Consider the following 15,102-nt stretch of genomic DNA (forward strand, 5'->3'; position numbering starts at 1 on the left):
CAAAATAAACTAAAATAAATTTCAAACAATTAAAAAAAAAACAGCAATAACAACAGAAATTCATACTAAAAAAAACAATGAACATAACATTCTACAAAATAAGAACAAGAATAAAATAAAATGCATTTACCATGAATTAATGCTTTTTCGAACAACAGAAATACCAATTTCATGCCACCTTTAACATGCTGCCTCATCATCACTATTGTATTTATATGACAGCCAGACACACTATCCAGAAAATTCATACTATGGTTCACAAATAAATAAATTCACAAATAATCACAAATCCCTACTCCTATCATGCACAGCCACTAAAAATAATCTCCCAGACCCTCTTTCCACTCCTCCAAACACCCACTGCCCCTCAACAGGATGGCCACAATGATATTTCCTTTCGCCGACCTTCAATTCAACAACTTTTACCATTTTATCTTTTCCTCCTATTTTCTCAGACACAGACTCGAACCAACGAACTCCAGCGAAAGATTTTTCAACGTCAACAGGGTTGCCATACAACACGCAATCGCGCCAAAACCCAGCACAGAACACATATTGCCACATTTGGTGAAATTAGGCCGTATATCAGAGTTGTACCGTGTTTTGTTGTTTTAGCCACTTGGCTTGGGTATGTATATTTTATTTAAAATTTAATAAAAAATACATGAGGTAGTAAAGCACACGCAAAATTAATTAGTCCTGTCTTTCAATTGTGCTGAACATTTCTAATAATCACAAAAAATTTCATAATATTTGGACTTATTTGAAACAACTGTATACTTCTGATAAATGATGAAAAATTCTAGTTGTGACTATGGGTCATATCAGTTGTAACCTTGTATGTTTCACAGATGAGTGTAGAGATTCGTACAGATAAGCATAGACATTGCCAAAATTTATTGGGAGCAATATGCCATGCTTTAAAGGTAGTATTCTGTAATTTCATCCTTTTGTATTGTATGCTGTTGTATAAAACATAATAATCATGCTTTTCTTCTATCATCTCAGTTCTAGAAATCTCTGAACATTGGTATTTCAACCTGGATTTGATTCCTGGCCAATGGGCTGTCTATATGGGCGTTTTCATCATGTGTGATATAAATATGATCCTATTTCCCTTAGAAAGTTCTCCACCTAAGTGTATCTTTCCTCGGTCAGATAGCCCCTGCGTGCTTTCCTATAATCAGTACATCAAATAAAACCAGTTCTAGAGTGCAGAATTACACATGAAGCAAAGTCTATTGAGGAATTCTGTCTAATGGAAATGCATTTCCATTTCTCAAAAGCAAATTTCCAAAAATAACTGAAGTTAAAATAAAACATGGCAAGCTTGTAGGTTCTTATATAAATGAGATGATGAAAGGTATAGTGCTTGAAACAGTTAAATGTACATGAAGTGTGTGCATAGTCATCTTTGAAAAATGCAATTGTAAATTTACTCTGGAAATTACCTCTCTGAGAATTACAGGGAAAACTACAAAGACACAAAGACTACAAAGACATGCTTTGTAGTCTTTGTGTCAAAACTACAAAGACATGCTTCTTAAATTACACTTTTGAATAGTCATATTGGTTTTTTACCTAAAGTGTCAGTACGAGGAAAGTTTTCATCAAGACTTTGAAAAAAATGGAATACATTACTAAGTAAAATGTAATCCAAATAAGTTAGCTGATTGCTATTAGTTCTCAAAGATTGTGTTTTTCAAGTAAAATACAGTTGGAAATATACTTTGTATACTTTTATATATGTAAGTGAGGTTTCAGTTGACTTGTTTGGATGTATTAGTTTCATTGTTGTATATTTTTCTAAGCATGCAATTATTCACATTTGCTAAGTTCTGATAAAGATCTGTAAACAAATCATTTTGTTATGCAGCAAGGAAAGCATTATCTGAAACCAGTAGGTGGGAAACATTTAAGAATCAATCCTTCATTTCTATTCGACAAGCAAAATATTAAATTTTGTTGGCTTGTATAAATTAACTAATGAAGAAATAAGATTTGTTTGAGCAAATGACTCTGAGTGACTCTGAAATTATCATCTTTTAATGATGACTTCATAATAGTGGTAACAATGATATTCTACTTCAGTCAGCTCATTCTTACAAAATGGAAAGAAACTAGAATTGTGATTTAAAAAAAAAAAAAATCAAAAGCATTAAAAATGAGTGTTGTAAAATTTACCAGTATTTGAAACCAAGTGCTGGGGGCACGACTAAAGTTTTTTTTTTATTTTTTATTTTTTTTTTTTATTGAATAATTGACAATATTATCATAGCTGCCAACTCTCCTAGTTTAACTGGAAAACTTTAAATGTTATTAAAAAAATTTAAAGTATTCCAGTGTAAATCGTGTCTTTTTTCATCATGTCTCCTGGTGTCCTAAGAGATCACCAAATCTTCCAGTTATTAATTTGTAGCCTTTACTTGTGCAAATTCTATTTCTTCAATCTTATGAAATTTCAGCATAAATTTTCTTTTCAATCTTGATCTTTTGTAGACATTTGGATTTTATGAAGATTCAATAAACATAATATATTTGTATTTACTTTTGTTTTGTATTGATAAGTAGTGCAATATAAAGTTGATCTTCACACTGTATATATTGATTCATAATTTTTATTTTCATCATATTTAAAAGTACTATGATACCTTAGAGCATTTTTATATGAAAATGTCAGAAAATTACAAAATAAAATAAGTCAAAAACATAAAATTTAGAATATTTAAATATGAATATATTTTATATAAAAAAATTTTATTAGACATAGTTTATTAGACTGAATCATGCATTATAAAATTAATTTAAATTCTTTTGGAGTTCATTTCAAATGCCCTCATTGTGCGGTATGAAAATTCTTCCAGAGACTTCTGTTTTTTTCTGGTTTTGCAGTTTCAAGATTGGTAGATATGAATAAGAACATTTATATTGAGTGTACATATTGAACTTATAGTACTTTTAAAATTTTGTAAGTTATTTTTGTAAAATTTCTGTATTGAACATAGTTCCCCCTTCTTCCCCCCCTTTTTTTAAATAAATAAATCACATATATAAAACAAGAAGTATTTATAAAATAAATTTATTGAATTTACTGTAAATTATTCTAAATACTAATCAAACTAAATAGAAATGTATTGCCTTAAGAAGAAGCATAAATATGATGGAAATATCCTATAAAATGGAAATCCATATATGTGCTATAAATATACATTGTGTAAGTTTTTCAGTGGCAAAATTAGTGTAAATCATAGAAATTTATGGTAAATTACGATTCATGTAAATTACTATATGGGGGACTTTGTTTGATCCTTAATTTTAATTATTTGGTTTAACACATTGTTAATCATCATTGCAAAGAAAGTCTGTGTAATAATAATAATGATGTCATCTGACAGAAATTTCCCTTTTAATAGGATAAAAGCCAATTGACTAAAGTCATGAAGCACTAGTATTTTGCTTAAGCTCTATTCCTGGTGTTTGAATGGGTTGGTTGTATACAGTTTGCATGGTTTTTCTTATGTGTAATGTAAATACATGCCAGTTTTCTTTTATAAGTCCTGTACAAAAGCATCCTTCCCTACAGTTGTTGTACAACCCTTATGTTTTTTGTCAAAAAATGAGGTAATCCAACCTCATTTTTGAAGGAAAATGTATATTGTTGCTTCCAATAAATTAATTGTTTTTACTAATATAATTTGCTACTATCTTTTATATTTTAGCTATTACTATGTGTCTCATTTTTGAGTTATCAAATTCATTTAATGTTACTGATGTTTTTATTTAATTATCTAGGTTAGAAATTCAAGCAAGAAAGAAGCTATTCAAGAATTAAAAGTAACACATCAAGGTGATGCCATCCTTAGTGCTCTTCTCAGTCAATGTCAAACTGTTGATCAAGCTAAGTTGGTTGTTACATTTATGGATATTCTCCAGAAACGAGCATTTCATGCAAATATTAGTGTATCATCTCCTAAAGGTCGAGGAAAATCTGCTGCTCTTGGCTTAGCCATAGCAGGAAGCTTGGCTCTAAGCTACTCAAATATCTTCATATCATCTTTACATTATGATAATGTTAAGATTATCTTCAGATTTTTATTTAAAGGCTTAGATGCTTTGAACTATAAGGTACTTTTATTTTTTAATCATAAATTTATGAATGAATGAATGAATGAAATGAAATTCATTTTTTACCACTTAAAAAGGGGATTTCAAAATGGTTTTTTTAAAAAAAAAGAAATTAAAAACTGTTCCTAAGTAATGCACGTTTAATTCTGTATTTTAAAAAGTATGTAAAATATTCATATTAAACTTCCTTAGCAAATAAATTATGAAGGGCAAAAATATGATTATTTCTTCCTTTTAATATAAAAAATTAATTTAATGTCCAGTTATCTTTTTTTAACAATCCATAAAAAATTTGTTATATATATGTAAAATTTAAGCTCAAAATGCATTTCAAATAAGTGTAATTTTTTTTAAAAAATAGTTTAAATTCATAAATTGAAAATTCTTTATTTGAACCACAGAGCTTCATTAATATAAAGAAAAAATGTTACTGGTTTTTGATTTATTATATTTGCTTTTCTTCTATCAATATATACAAAAAAAAAATTAAAAGTAAATTATTATAACATTTTTTTGAAGCACATCTGGTTTGACACATGATACATTCAGATTAGGTGAAGAACCAATGAGAATTAGCTCTCATTGGTTTGTTTATGTAAAAGGGAAGAATAAATTATTTTTTCTGCATGTAATATAGTACTTCGTTCAATAGTAACTGGGAAAGTTATATTAAAATTGCATGTAACACCAATATCATTGTGTCAGGTAGCAAAGCATAAATCTTGAGCTACCAGTTACTATTATTAGCATACCTATACCAAGCTTAAATACAGAAGTGTTGTGAGATTTTTGTTTAACAAAAGAATGAAGGAAGGAGATTTATATAAGTTCATCATCAAATGATTTTTCTGCATGATGCTAAGTAAATAGACTAATACGATGGTGACATTAGTGTTGTGAATTTTACGCACTCGTCCAACAGTCACAAAAGAAAACATTGCAGCAGTGAAAAATATGATACAGGGAAACTAGTGCATCACAACTGAGAAGGTAGCATTATTGTTGGATTAAATTTTGGATAAGATTATCTTGTCATTGATGACAATCTGAATTTTTATATAAAGTGTATGCAAGTTTGATATGCAAGTGCTTGACATATTAAATGAAAGGAAATATATTAATGCTGAGAGCTTCTCTATTAGTGTAATGTTGATTTTGAAGCATTTCTGCAGCTTATCATCATTGGAGATGAGAGCTTGGGATACTTTTGAGTTGGGATGATGATGATGATGAGGCTTGACAGTCATGCATGAGTGGCGACACTTATTAGGAAGAAACCATTTTCTGTGGCATTATGCACATTTTTAATATTGGACAATAATTAATTTTAGATTGGTGTAGATTTTCATCAGTCTCAAGGCATCGAACAAAAGTCCTGCTTCAAAAATCCCCCCCCCAAAGAAAAGGAGATAGAGAACAATCCCCCTACCCTCTCTTGAAGAAGAAAGACTTGGGTTTGATCACTTCCCAAATCTGTAGAGTTGTATTCAAATCAAAGACCCATTTTTGCCTAATTTTAAATTTTACATTGGCTTGTTTCTCTTATCATTTTATCTATGCATTCTTCAGCTGCTGGCATGTATTATGTCAACATATATGGAGATAATTTGAATGTTATCTAAAAACAATATTGTTAATGTTTTCAACAAACATTTCATAGACAAAAAATTCTAGTTTTCTACTGAACACTGTAATATTTTGTAAACAAATTTCATAGCTGTTAAAAAATTTTTTCCTAAAACATAAGCATTTTCATGATATTTAAATTAAAAGTATGCTTGTAAAATCAAGAATATGTTTTTCTTACTTATTGTATGTATTTTTTATCTAATTATTTATCAATGTTGTATGTAATTTTAATATAGTTCTGAAATTTTTAGGAAGATGAAGATTATGATCTAATTGAGTCTGCCAATCCTCAATTTAATAAAGCCCTCATTGGAATAAATGTTTTCCGTGACCATCCCCAAGGTGTCCGTTTTATCCTTCCTGGTGATGTAGAGCAAAAATTAGAACAAGCTGAGCTTATTGTTATTGATGAAGTTGCTGCTATTCCTTTACCATTGTTAAGGACTCTTGCTGGTTCACACATTGTTTTAATGGCTTCTACTACTAGTGGGTGAGTAATTATAATGTACAATGTCTCACAAATGTGATTTGAACCTTGCAACTTTTATAAAATTTCTTATATCTTTTTATACCTATTATATAACTTTATACACTGACTACCAATAAGTACGAGGGCAATCCCCCCAAAAAAAGGTCTCCTATTTCTTGGGGACGTAGAGAAAGTTTTAATATGGTTGTTGGCAACACTGTTGTGAGTGGTGCCTTCTCCGCTACCACATAAGCACGCAGGTGCTTCGCTCGGATGCTCAGTCTTGGCTTGGCAGCCATTCGAAATGGAGTTCCCGATAAACGTTACCGCCAAGTGCGAAGTGTGCGCAGTTATTCGATTTTTGAACGCAAAAGGCGTTAAACCGGTTGAAATTCACCGCCTATTGGCGGAAGTGTATGGACAGTCGTGCATTGATGTCAAAAACGTTCGCAAGTGGTGTAGAGAGTTTACAGCCGGTCGTACTGAAATTCATGATGAAGAAAGGAGCGGGAGGCCGTCAATTGCCGACGAGACAATCGCGAAAGTTGAGGAACTGATGCGTAAAGATCGGAGGATCACTGTGGATGCTCTCTGCATTTTGGTTCCTGAGGTTACCAGAAGCACCATCCACAGGATTTTAACGGAAAAGTTGCAATATCGGAAGGTGTGTGCAAGATGGGTGCCGCGCATGCTGACAGAAGACCACAAATGGCAACGGGTTGATTCTTCCCACGAAGTTCTTCGCCGCTATGAGATGAAAAGGACAACTTCTTGGACTCAATTGTCACAGGTTACGAAACCTGGGCATTCCACTTTACACCTGAGACAAAACAACAGTCACGCGAGTGGCAGCATCCCTCTTCGCCCAAGCCACAAAAATTCAAGCAAACACAATCTGCCGGTAAAGTCATGACATCTGTGTTTTGTGACAGGAAGGGGGTACTGTTGGTCGACTTTCTGCCTGCTGGGACAACAGTCAACGCTGACAGGTACTGTGAAACACTGAAGAAACTCAGAAGGGCAATTCAGAACCGGAGAAGAGGGATGTTGAGCAAGGGTGTAAGCAATCTCTACGACAACGCCCGTCCTCACGTTGCCTGTCAAACCATCGATCTCCTGCAAAATTTTGGTTGGAACATCATCACACACACACCCTACAGTCCGGACTTGCCACCCAGCGATTTCCACCTGTTCCCTAAGTTGAAGGAACATTTGTCTGGACGGCGGTTCTGCTCCAATGTTGAGGTGAAAGATGAGGTTCAACGTTTCCTAAAGGGCATGGCGACAAGCTGGTATGACATGGGCATTGTAAAACTGCCACAGCGTCTACAAAAATGCATCGACCGAAATGGCGATTATGTTGAAAAATAAAGCATTCTTCAATCTTTAAAGTGATGTTAGCAATTATAGAAAATAAACGGTTCTTTGTATATCTAAAAATATAGGAGACCTTTTTTTTGGGATTGCTCTCGTATTTGGACACCTATGCAAATGACAATATCTGCAGTGCCAAGGTACGCCACGGACTCTGCCGGTATATATTGTGTAGGAAACAGCATCGGCTTTAGTCGCATGCGATATGCCTCGCAGTTCAGAGCTCTCTGATTTCGAGAAAGGTATAATTATCGGGTATCACAAATGTGGCCAATCCTTAAGGGACATATCCTACGATCTGAAGTACCCAATATCGACACTGGCCTATGTGATTAAGAAGTGGAAGGTGAGCTGTGATTGTCGGAACGTGACCCGAGTCGGCAGACCAACGAAACTGGGAATAGAGACCGACGAGTGGTGTTCAGAGAAATTCGGAAGAACCACACCCAACCGATAGTCCTCATCCGCGAGGAGTTTCAACAGGCATCCGGGAGTATTGTTTCAATGAATACCATCTGTAAGAAAGCACATCTGCTTGTTTTTCATGGTCGTCCTGCTGCCCATAAGCCTTTGATCACAAAGTCCAAACGCGCTGCTCGGTTAATGTGGTGCAAAGCACATCGAAATTGGACCGTAGATTAGTGGAAATGGGTTCTTTGGAGTGACGAATCAAGGTTCACCCTTTACCATTCAGATGGCAGGGTCTGGGTCTGGCGTCTACCTGGAGAACGTCTCCTGCCAGAATGCATTGTGCCAACAGTCAAGTTCGGCGGAGGTGGAATTATGATCTGGGGGTGTTCCTTCTGGTATGGGCTGAGACCCTTGGTCCCCATTCATGGTAAGCTCAACTCCGATGCCTACTGCACTATTTTGGATGACAATGTGCTTCCTACGTTGCGGCAGTTTTATGGGTTGGACCCCTGTTACTTTCAGGACGACAATGTGAGTTGTCATGTTTCGACGTTAACCAGGGCTTGGTATGGTGCCAATGGAGTTCATCGAATGGACTGGCCTGCCAAGAGTCCAGACCTGAACCCTATCGAGAATCTCTGGGACGAGTTGCATCACCGAATTCAGTGGTGCACTACCCGTGCAAAATCGGTGAAGGAACTTCTATGTCTTATCCAAGCCGAGTGGAAGAAAATACCACTAGCTGTTATACAAAGACTTGTGGAAAGTATACCCCGGAGGGTCCATGCTGTAATTACCTCTCGTGGAGGCTCTACTAACTATTGATTTTGAATAAAGTTAGTTTTTCTTTTCTATCACAGGTGTCCAAATACTTATTGGTAGTCAGTGTATTCTGTTGAAGAGTTACAAAGCACATTTTAACTTTTTCTAATATTTTATTAAATTGTTCTAATTTTTATCAAATATGGTCTGATGCTTTTTTCTAGGGATTCAACTACATTTGTTTTTTTCCCTGAATTCAGTGCTTATTATTAATATAATTTTTTTAATATATTTTGTTTTTGAATTTCATATTCCATTTCTAGGCAGGTGTGTTAATGGCATTTAAATTTGATATTCAATACTTGTTTTGATTATTTCAAGATAATTAAACAGCAGTCACAGTTGCACATTCTTAATATTGCAAATCATTGTTTTGATAGAATTTAAAATTATTGTGTGTTTATAATTTCAAAATATGAATGCCACACTGATCCGTAACATTATTTTAAAATTATGTTTTGAATAGGCAATTTTCATTTCATGTCATAAATCTGCCACCATGTTAGGACTTAATATGGTTCTAAAATATTAATGTTTATCTTTGAATCATTTCCATCAAAGATGTTAAATATTAGCTTTTGTAATAAAATATTTAGTATCTTATTCAAAAATTCAGATACAGGAGTTGAAGTAAAATAATCAAGATTTACAGTAACAAGATCAAACAAAACCTTCTTCTTTTGCCAACTGAAGAAGTGCCTACTATTTACCTTCAAAACTAGTACAGTCAAAAGTTGTTAATTCGGACACCCATAATCCGGAATGATCTATAATCCGGACCTCAAAGCTAAAAACTTTCTGCACATGCGTCACATTGACACATGCGCATAGGCGTTTACGTTTGCGCGTAAGACCTTTACAAATGCGCATATGCGTGTGCGCAAGTGCAGAATACGTTTGCGCGTGCGCGTTTTATGTGTAACGGACGGTATAAGCTAAAATTATCTAATTATCTATTTCAGTTAATGTTGCTGATTGCGTTGTTCCTTAATCTTCGAATTGGATCCAGTTTATTATTTTTTGCAGACTGTAAGAGCAATTTTATAAAAGTAAACTTGAACTTTCGATTATGTCAAATAGAATTTCCGATGCTGGAGCTCCCAAAGGATCTACAAAACGAAAGTATGTTTCGATGTCCATCAAACAAAAAGTGGAATTGCTGCAAAAAATGGATAAAGACATGAAGAAGGTGACAGAGAAGTTAGTGAAAACGAAAAAATTTCGATTGACAAGTTTGTTGGTATACTCAGCACAGCAATTACGGGACTTGAACAGCAGAACTTTGTAACTGAACAAGAAATTATGTCTATTTATAGAATTAAAGAGAAAGTATTATCACATAAAACAAAGCAACTTAAACAACTTGCATTGAAAGAAATGTTTAATAAAGTAAACAAATAAATACAGTCAAAAGTCTTTAATCCGGGCTCGTCGGAACTTCGGCGATTCCGGATTATAGATCATCAGTTTAAATCTGGTAAGATGGCATTCAGAAATTATAAAATTAAAAATATGAAACCGTAATTTATAAAATAATGAGCAATTATGATCTAAAAGGTATCAAAATTTACAAAAAAAAAAAAAAAAAAAAAAGCTTAATATTTATTTGTTTACTTTATTAAACATTTCTTTCAATGCGCGCATGCGTAAAGCATACATTATGCATAGCCGAAATTAGAAAATTGCAACCAGAAAACTATTTGATTTGTATTCGTGATATTTATAATGACGAGGAATTTGATTTATAAGCTGAATAAAATAAAAACATCTGCCCTGAAGATAACGATAGTGCTGACAGATGAACTTCCAGTTCATTGCGCGCCACGACGTTCTCCCTCCCCCCCCACCCTGCACAGAGCAGCGTGAAATTGATAAACATATTTTGGAACGGTTAGATAAACAAAGGATATGCCTTTATCCATTTTTTGGAGCAATTCCACTTTTTGTTTGATGGACATCGAAACATACTTTCGTTTTGTAGATCTTTTGGGAGCTCCAGCATCGGAAATTCTATTTGACATAATCGAAAGTTCTAGCTTACTTTTATAAAATTGCTCTTACAGTCTGGAAAAAATAATAAGGTGGATCCAATTTGAAGATTAAGGAACAACGCAATCATCAACATTAACTGAAATAGATAATTAGATAATTTTAGCTTATACCGTCCGTTATACATTAAACGCGCACGCGAAAACGTATTCTGCGCATGCGTCAACGCGGCGCATGCGCAGAAAGTTTTTAGTTTTGAGGTCCGGATTATAGATCATTCTGGATTATGGGTGTCTGGATTAACGACTTTTGACTGTATTAATTTTTTTTTTTTTTTTTTTTTTTTTTTTTTTTTTTTTTTGTAAATTTTGATACCCTTTAGATCATAATTGTTCTTTATTTCATAAATTACGGTTTCATATTTTTAATTTTAGAATTTCTGCATGCTATCTTACGAGATTTAAACTGATGATCTATAATCCGAAAAAATCAATAATCTGGAATCGCCGAAGTCCCGATGAGTCCGGATTAACGACTTTTGACTGTACAACTTGTTTGAATTATTTTTACACCACCTCCTGTTTCTGAGTTTTGTTTTCCTTTAATATTTATTCAGTTGGATGTTCTTCTGCAACACAGAATTTTTCCTTGTCATCCATTCATTACATCAAACTGACTGGATTAATATTTTATTAGTCTATGGGTTAGCAACATCTTATGATAAATCAGGGTGCACAACTCAAATCTATGAAGGACTGTTTAAGAAATCTTGAAATTGGCAAGCACTGCACTCATTTATTTTTACAAGCAGTAATTTTAAATGGTTATTCATAATTTACTCGATAGCTAATAACAGTAATATTAAGAATGGATATTAAATTTGTGTAAATTTTTATATGGGTATTAAATTTGTACAACAATTATTCAAACAAGAGACTAAAACTTTAGTCTTTAGTTTATGTTGTAGTGTTTCCTAATCGATCAAAATTGCAAGATTCAAATTATTATTGATATTATTTTTAATCATACTGAAATTTTAATCAGCCATACAGAGACAAGTTTAGAAAATAATTGAATATCATCTTTAGAATAAATATTTTATCAGGAACTCATATTGCTATATTTTAAAAATATCAACACAAAGATGCACACTTCATATTAGCTACATATTAATGGAATCAAAAACTTGAAAAATGGTGCACTATTTTTATTCTGGCTTGTAATATAAATATTAATATTTACACATTTGCAAATAATGATTCACAAGTGTACGACATTTAAGAAACAGAAAAGAAAATTTGGTAAAAGTATATTTTAGGGTACCCCTGGGCGAAACTAGCCGATATATGGATACCGAGTTTGTACAATTCTTATTATTTTGGCTTGCATAATGACGCTATACAAAACCAAAATAACAAGACAAAGAATTGCACAAACTCAGTATCCATGTACACATCGACCTATTTTCCCTCGGAAAAAAATCCATGAATTGCACAAAAATGACATTGCACGCTCCCTTTATCCATGTACACGTCGACCTATTTTCATTTAAAAAAAATCCAAGAATTGCACAAATTTGCATTGCGCACTCCCGTCACTTTGTCCATGTATACATCGAAATATTTTCATTTAAAAAGTCAAAGGAGCACCCAATTCTGCGATACAGGCAAACAAAAAATACATAATTTCAATAAACTACATTTTAAACCAAACAATAAAATAACATAAAAAAGGAAAAACACGTTATACATTTAAACACTACAAAAAACAAATATCCACTTACCCTATTTAGAAGTTTCTTTGTCTTTACATGGAATCATGCAACAATCCAACTTTTGCTGCAATTACAAAATTGAATTATTAAAGTATTGTAAAATTAAATATATATATATATATATATATATATATATATATATGATGTGTACACCACGTGACTTCCTTGTATGGAATATTAAATTATATGCATTTTTTCTTGCATTTCATGTAAATTTATTGGGTTGAATTAGATCTACTTAGAGAATTATCTTACTGAATTAGATCTATCGTCGATGGCACGTAAACCGCAATAGAATAAATTCACTATATTTGTTTACCCTATAAACAAACAAACTCACTATATTTATTTATATTACATAACAGAGTTATATTTCATTCATTTTATAACTCAGAATGCACAAAATTTATATCAAAGAATTATCTAATTGTTACCACATGTTCCATTCAAATACTATAATAAAGCTAGAATGATGTATAAAAGAAATTAAGCAAACAAAACAAAAAAGAAATTGTGTTTCACAGACGATTTAGTATTTCTCATTCAATTAATTCAGTTCTCACTTTATAACAAGGCTAACATACATAAAAACTCAAAATATCTATATTAAAAATTACAAAGTAAATCTTAAACTTTTATTTCCTTGAAAAAATTCCAAAAAGGATTAAGCATGATTTAATCCACAATAATAAATGAAGGCTTTGTTGTTGTGAAGCTTAGTCTCTCTAGATTGGCAACAAATCTACTATTCTGCTGCTTCAAATGTAAACAAGCAATGGCCTTCATGGCAAAAAATATTAGGCTTAGCGGCACTTAAACAACTTTTAAATTGTTGGTAATTCTAAAAATATTGCATACAGATTTACTAAAGGCATAAACACCTTAACTGGAAGATAAGAAAACATAATTCAATCATTTTTAAAGCAAAAAATGCACAATTTGCAAACATATAAGATTAAAGAAACTGAGATCATTGAGCCGGGTAACAGAGTAGATATATAAATAAATATATTTATATACATTTGGTGCGGCCAATTTCAACCAAAATACAAAGTGCACACTACTTGTTATAGCCGTCCTATATGCGAAATTTCAACGTTCTGAGGCTTCTCGTTTTTGAGTTATACGAGATACGTATGTACAGATGCCATGAAAAATTCTCTTCAGAATTCATGTTAAAGCAGTTTTATAATTTTTTGGAGGAAAAGAATCTTTTATTGTGTCCTTACATACAGATGTCACGCAAAAACATCGTTAAATTGCATTCAATAGCTGTCAAGATAGATATTTTCGTTGAAATATGCTGTCTAAAAACTTTTCGCGATTACAACCTTTTTACTTCATACAAGGAAGTAAAAAGAAAGAAAGATTTTGTTAACCTAAGTAAATCTGGAGAAATTTTGTTGATTTTTATTTGTTTACTTTTGTTTTTTTATTTGTTTTATTTGTTTTTTTTAAATTTATTTTATTTGTTTTTATTTATTTTATTTTTTTTATTTGTTTTATTTGTTTTGATATTTATTTGTTTACTTTATTAAACATTTCTTTCAATGTAAGTTGTTTAAGTTGCTTCGTTTTATGTGATAATACTTTCTCTTTAATTCTATAAACAGACATAATTTCTTGTTCAGTTACAAAGTTCTGCTGTTCAAGTCCGTAATTGCTGTGCCGAGAATACCGACTAACTAGTTAATCGAAATTTTTTCGTTTTCACTAACCTCTCTGTCACCTTCTTCATGTCTTTATCCATTTTTTGCAGCAATTCCACTTTTTGTTTGTTGGACATCGAAACATACTTTCGTTTTGTAGATCCTTTGGGAGCTCCAGCATCGGAAATTCTATTTGGCATAATCGAAAGTTCAAGTTTACTTTTAAAATTGCTCTTACAGTCTGCAAAAAATAATAAGCTGGATCCAATTCGAAGATTAAGGAACAACGCAATCATCAACATTAACTGAATTAGATAATTTTAGCTTATACCGTCCGTTATACATAAAACGCTCACGCGAAAACGTATTCTGCACTTGCGCACATGCATATGCGCAGTCATAAAGGTCTTACGTGCACGTGTAAACGCCTATGCGCATGTGTCAACGCGGCGCATGTGCAGAAAGTTTTTAGCTTTGAGGTCCGGATCATAGATCATTCCTGATTATGGGTGTCCGAATTAACGACTTTTGACTATATTTAATTTTATTTTTGAAATACATTGCTAAACTTATCCACACCATAGTAAGTATGTTAATTATTAATTTTATTTCCAGCATATTTAAAAAGTGCTTAATAAAAATTTTCCTTCCTTACAAAAATTTACATCCATCTAACTATGCTGATATTTATCTAGATGGGCCAGCACCTCAGGCATGATTCAAATTCCTTTCTTCAATCCATCTTCTCTAAATCCTTTGCACATTGAATGCGTATATATTTCAGCTGTAATGTGAATAAAAAGGGCTAAACAACCATTTGTAGGCCTAAAACAAAAACCTTTCAAGGAAATGTCTAATCA

The 15,102-nt window shown here is 32.5% G+C and overlaps 1 protein-coding gene across 2 annotated transcripts in view; it reads left to right on the forward strand.

Annotated features, from left to right (window-relative positions):
* Positions 1 to 15,102, forward strand: part of LOC118193126 (RNA cytidine acetyltransferase-like) — a 73,184-nt gene that overhangs the window by 28,467 nt on the left and 29,615 nt on the right. For both annotated transcript variants that reach the window (XM_035364168.2, XM_085827192.1), the window contains exons 6-7: positions 3,793 to 4,125; positions 6,006 to 6,244. In XM_035364168.2, coding sequence (XP_035220059.1) covers positions 3,793 to 4,125; positions 6,006 to 6,244 — 572 coding nt within the window. The remainder of the gene's footprint in view (positions 1 to 3,792; positions 4,126 to 6,005; positions 6,245 to 15,102) is intronic.

This window comes from Stegodyphus dumicola, chromosome 11 (assembly GCF_044657685.1).
Source record: "Stegodyphus dumicola isolate Sdum_Otavi_A_Nest chromosome 11, ASM4465768v1".
Taxonomy (NCBI): domain Eukaryota; kingdom Metazoa; phylum Arthropoda; class Arachnida; order Araneae; family Eresidae; genus Stegodyphus; species Stegodyphus dumicola.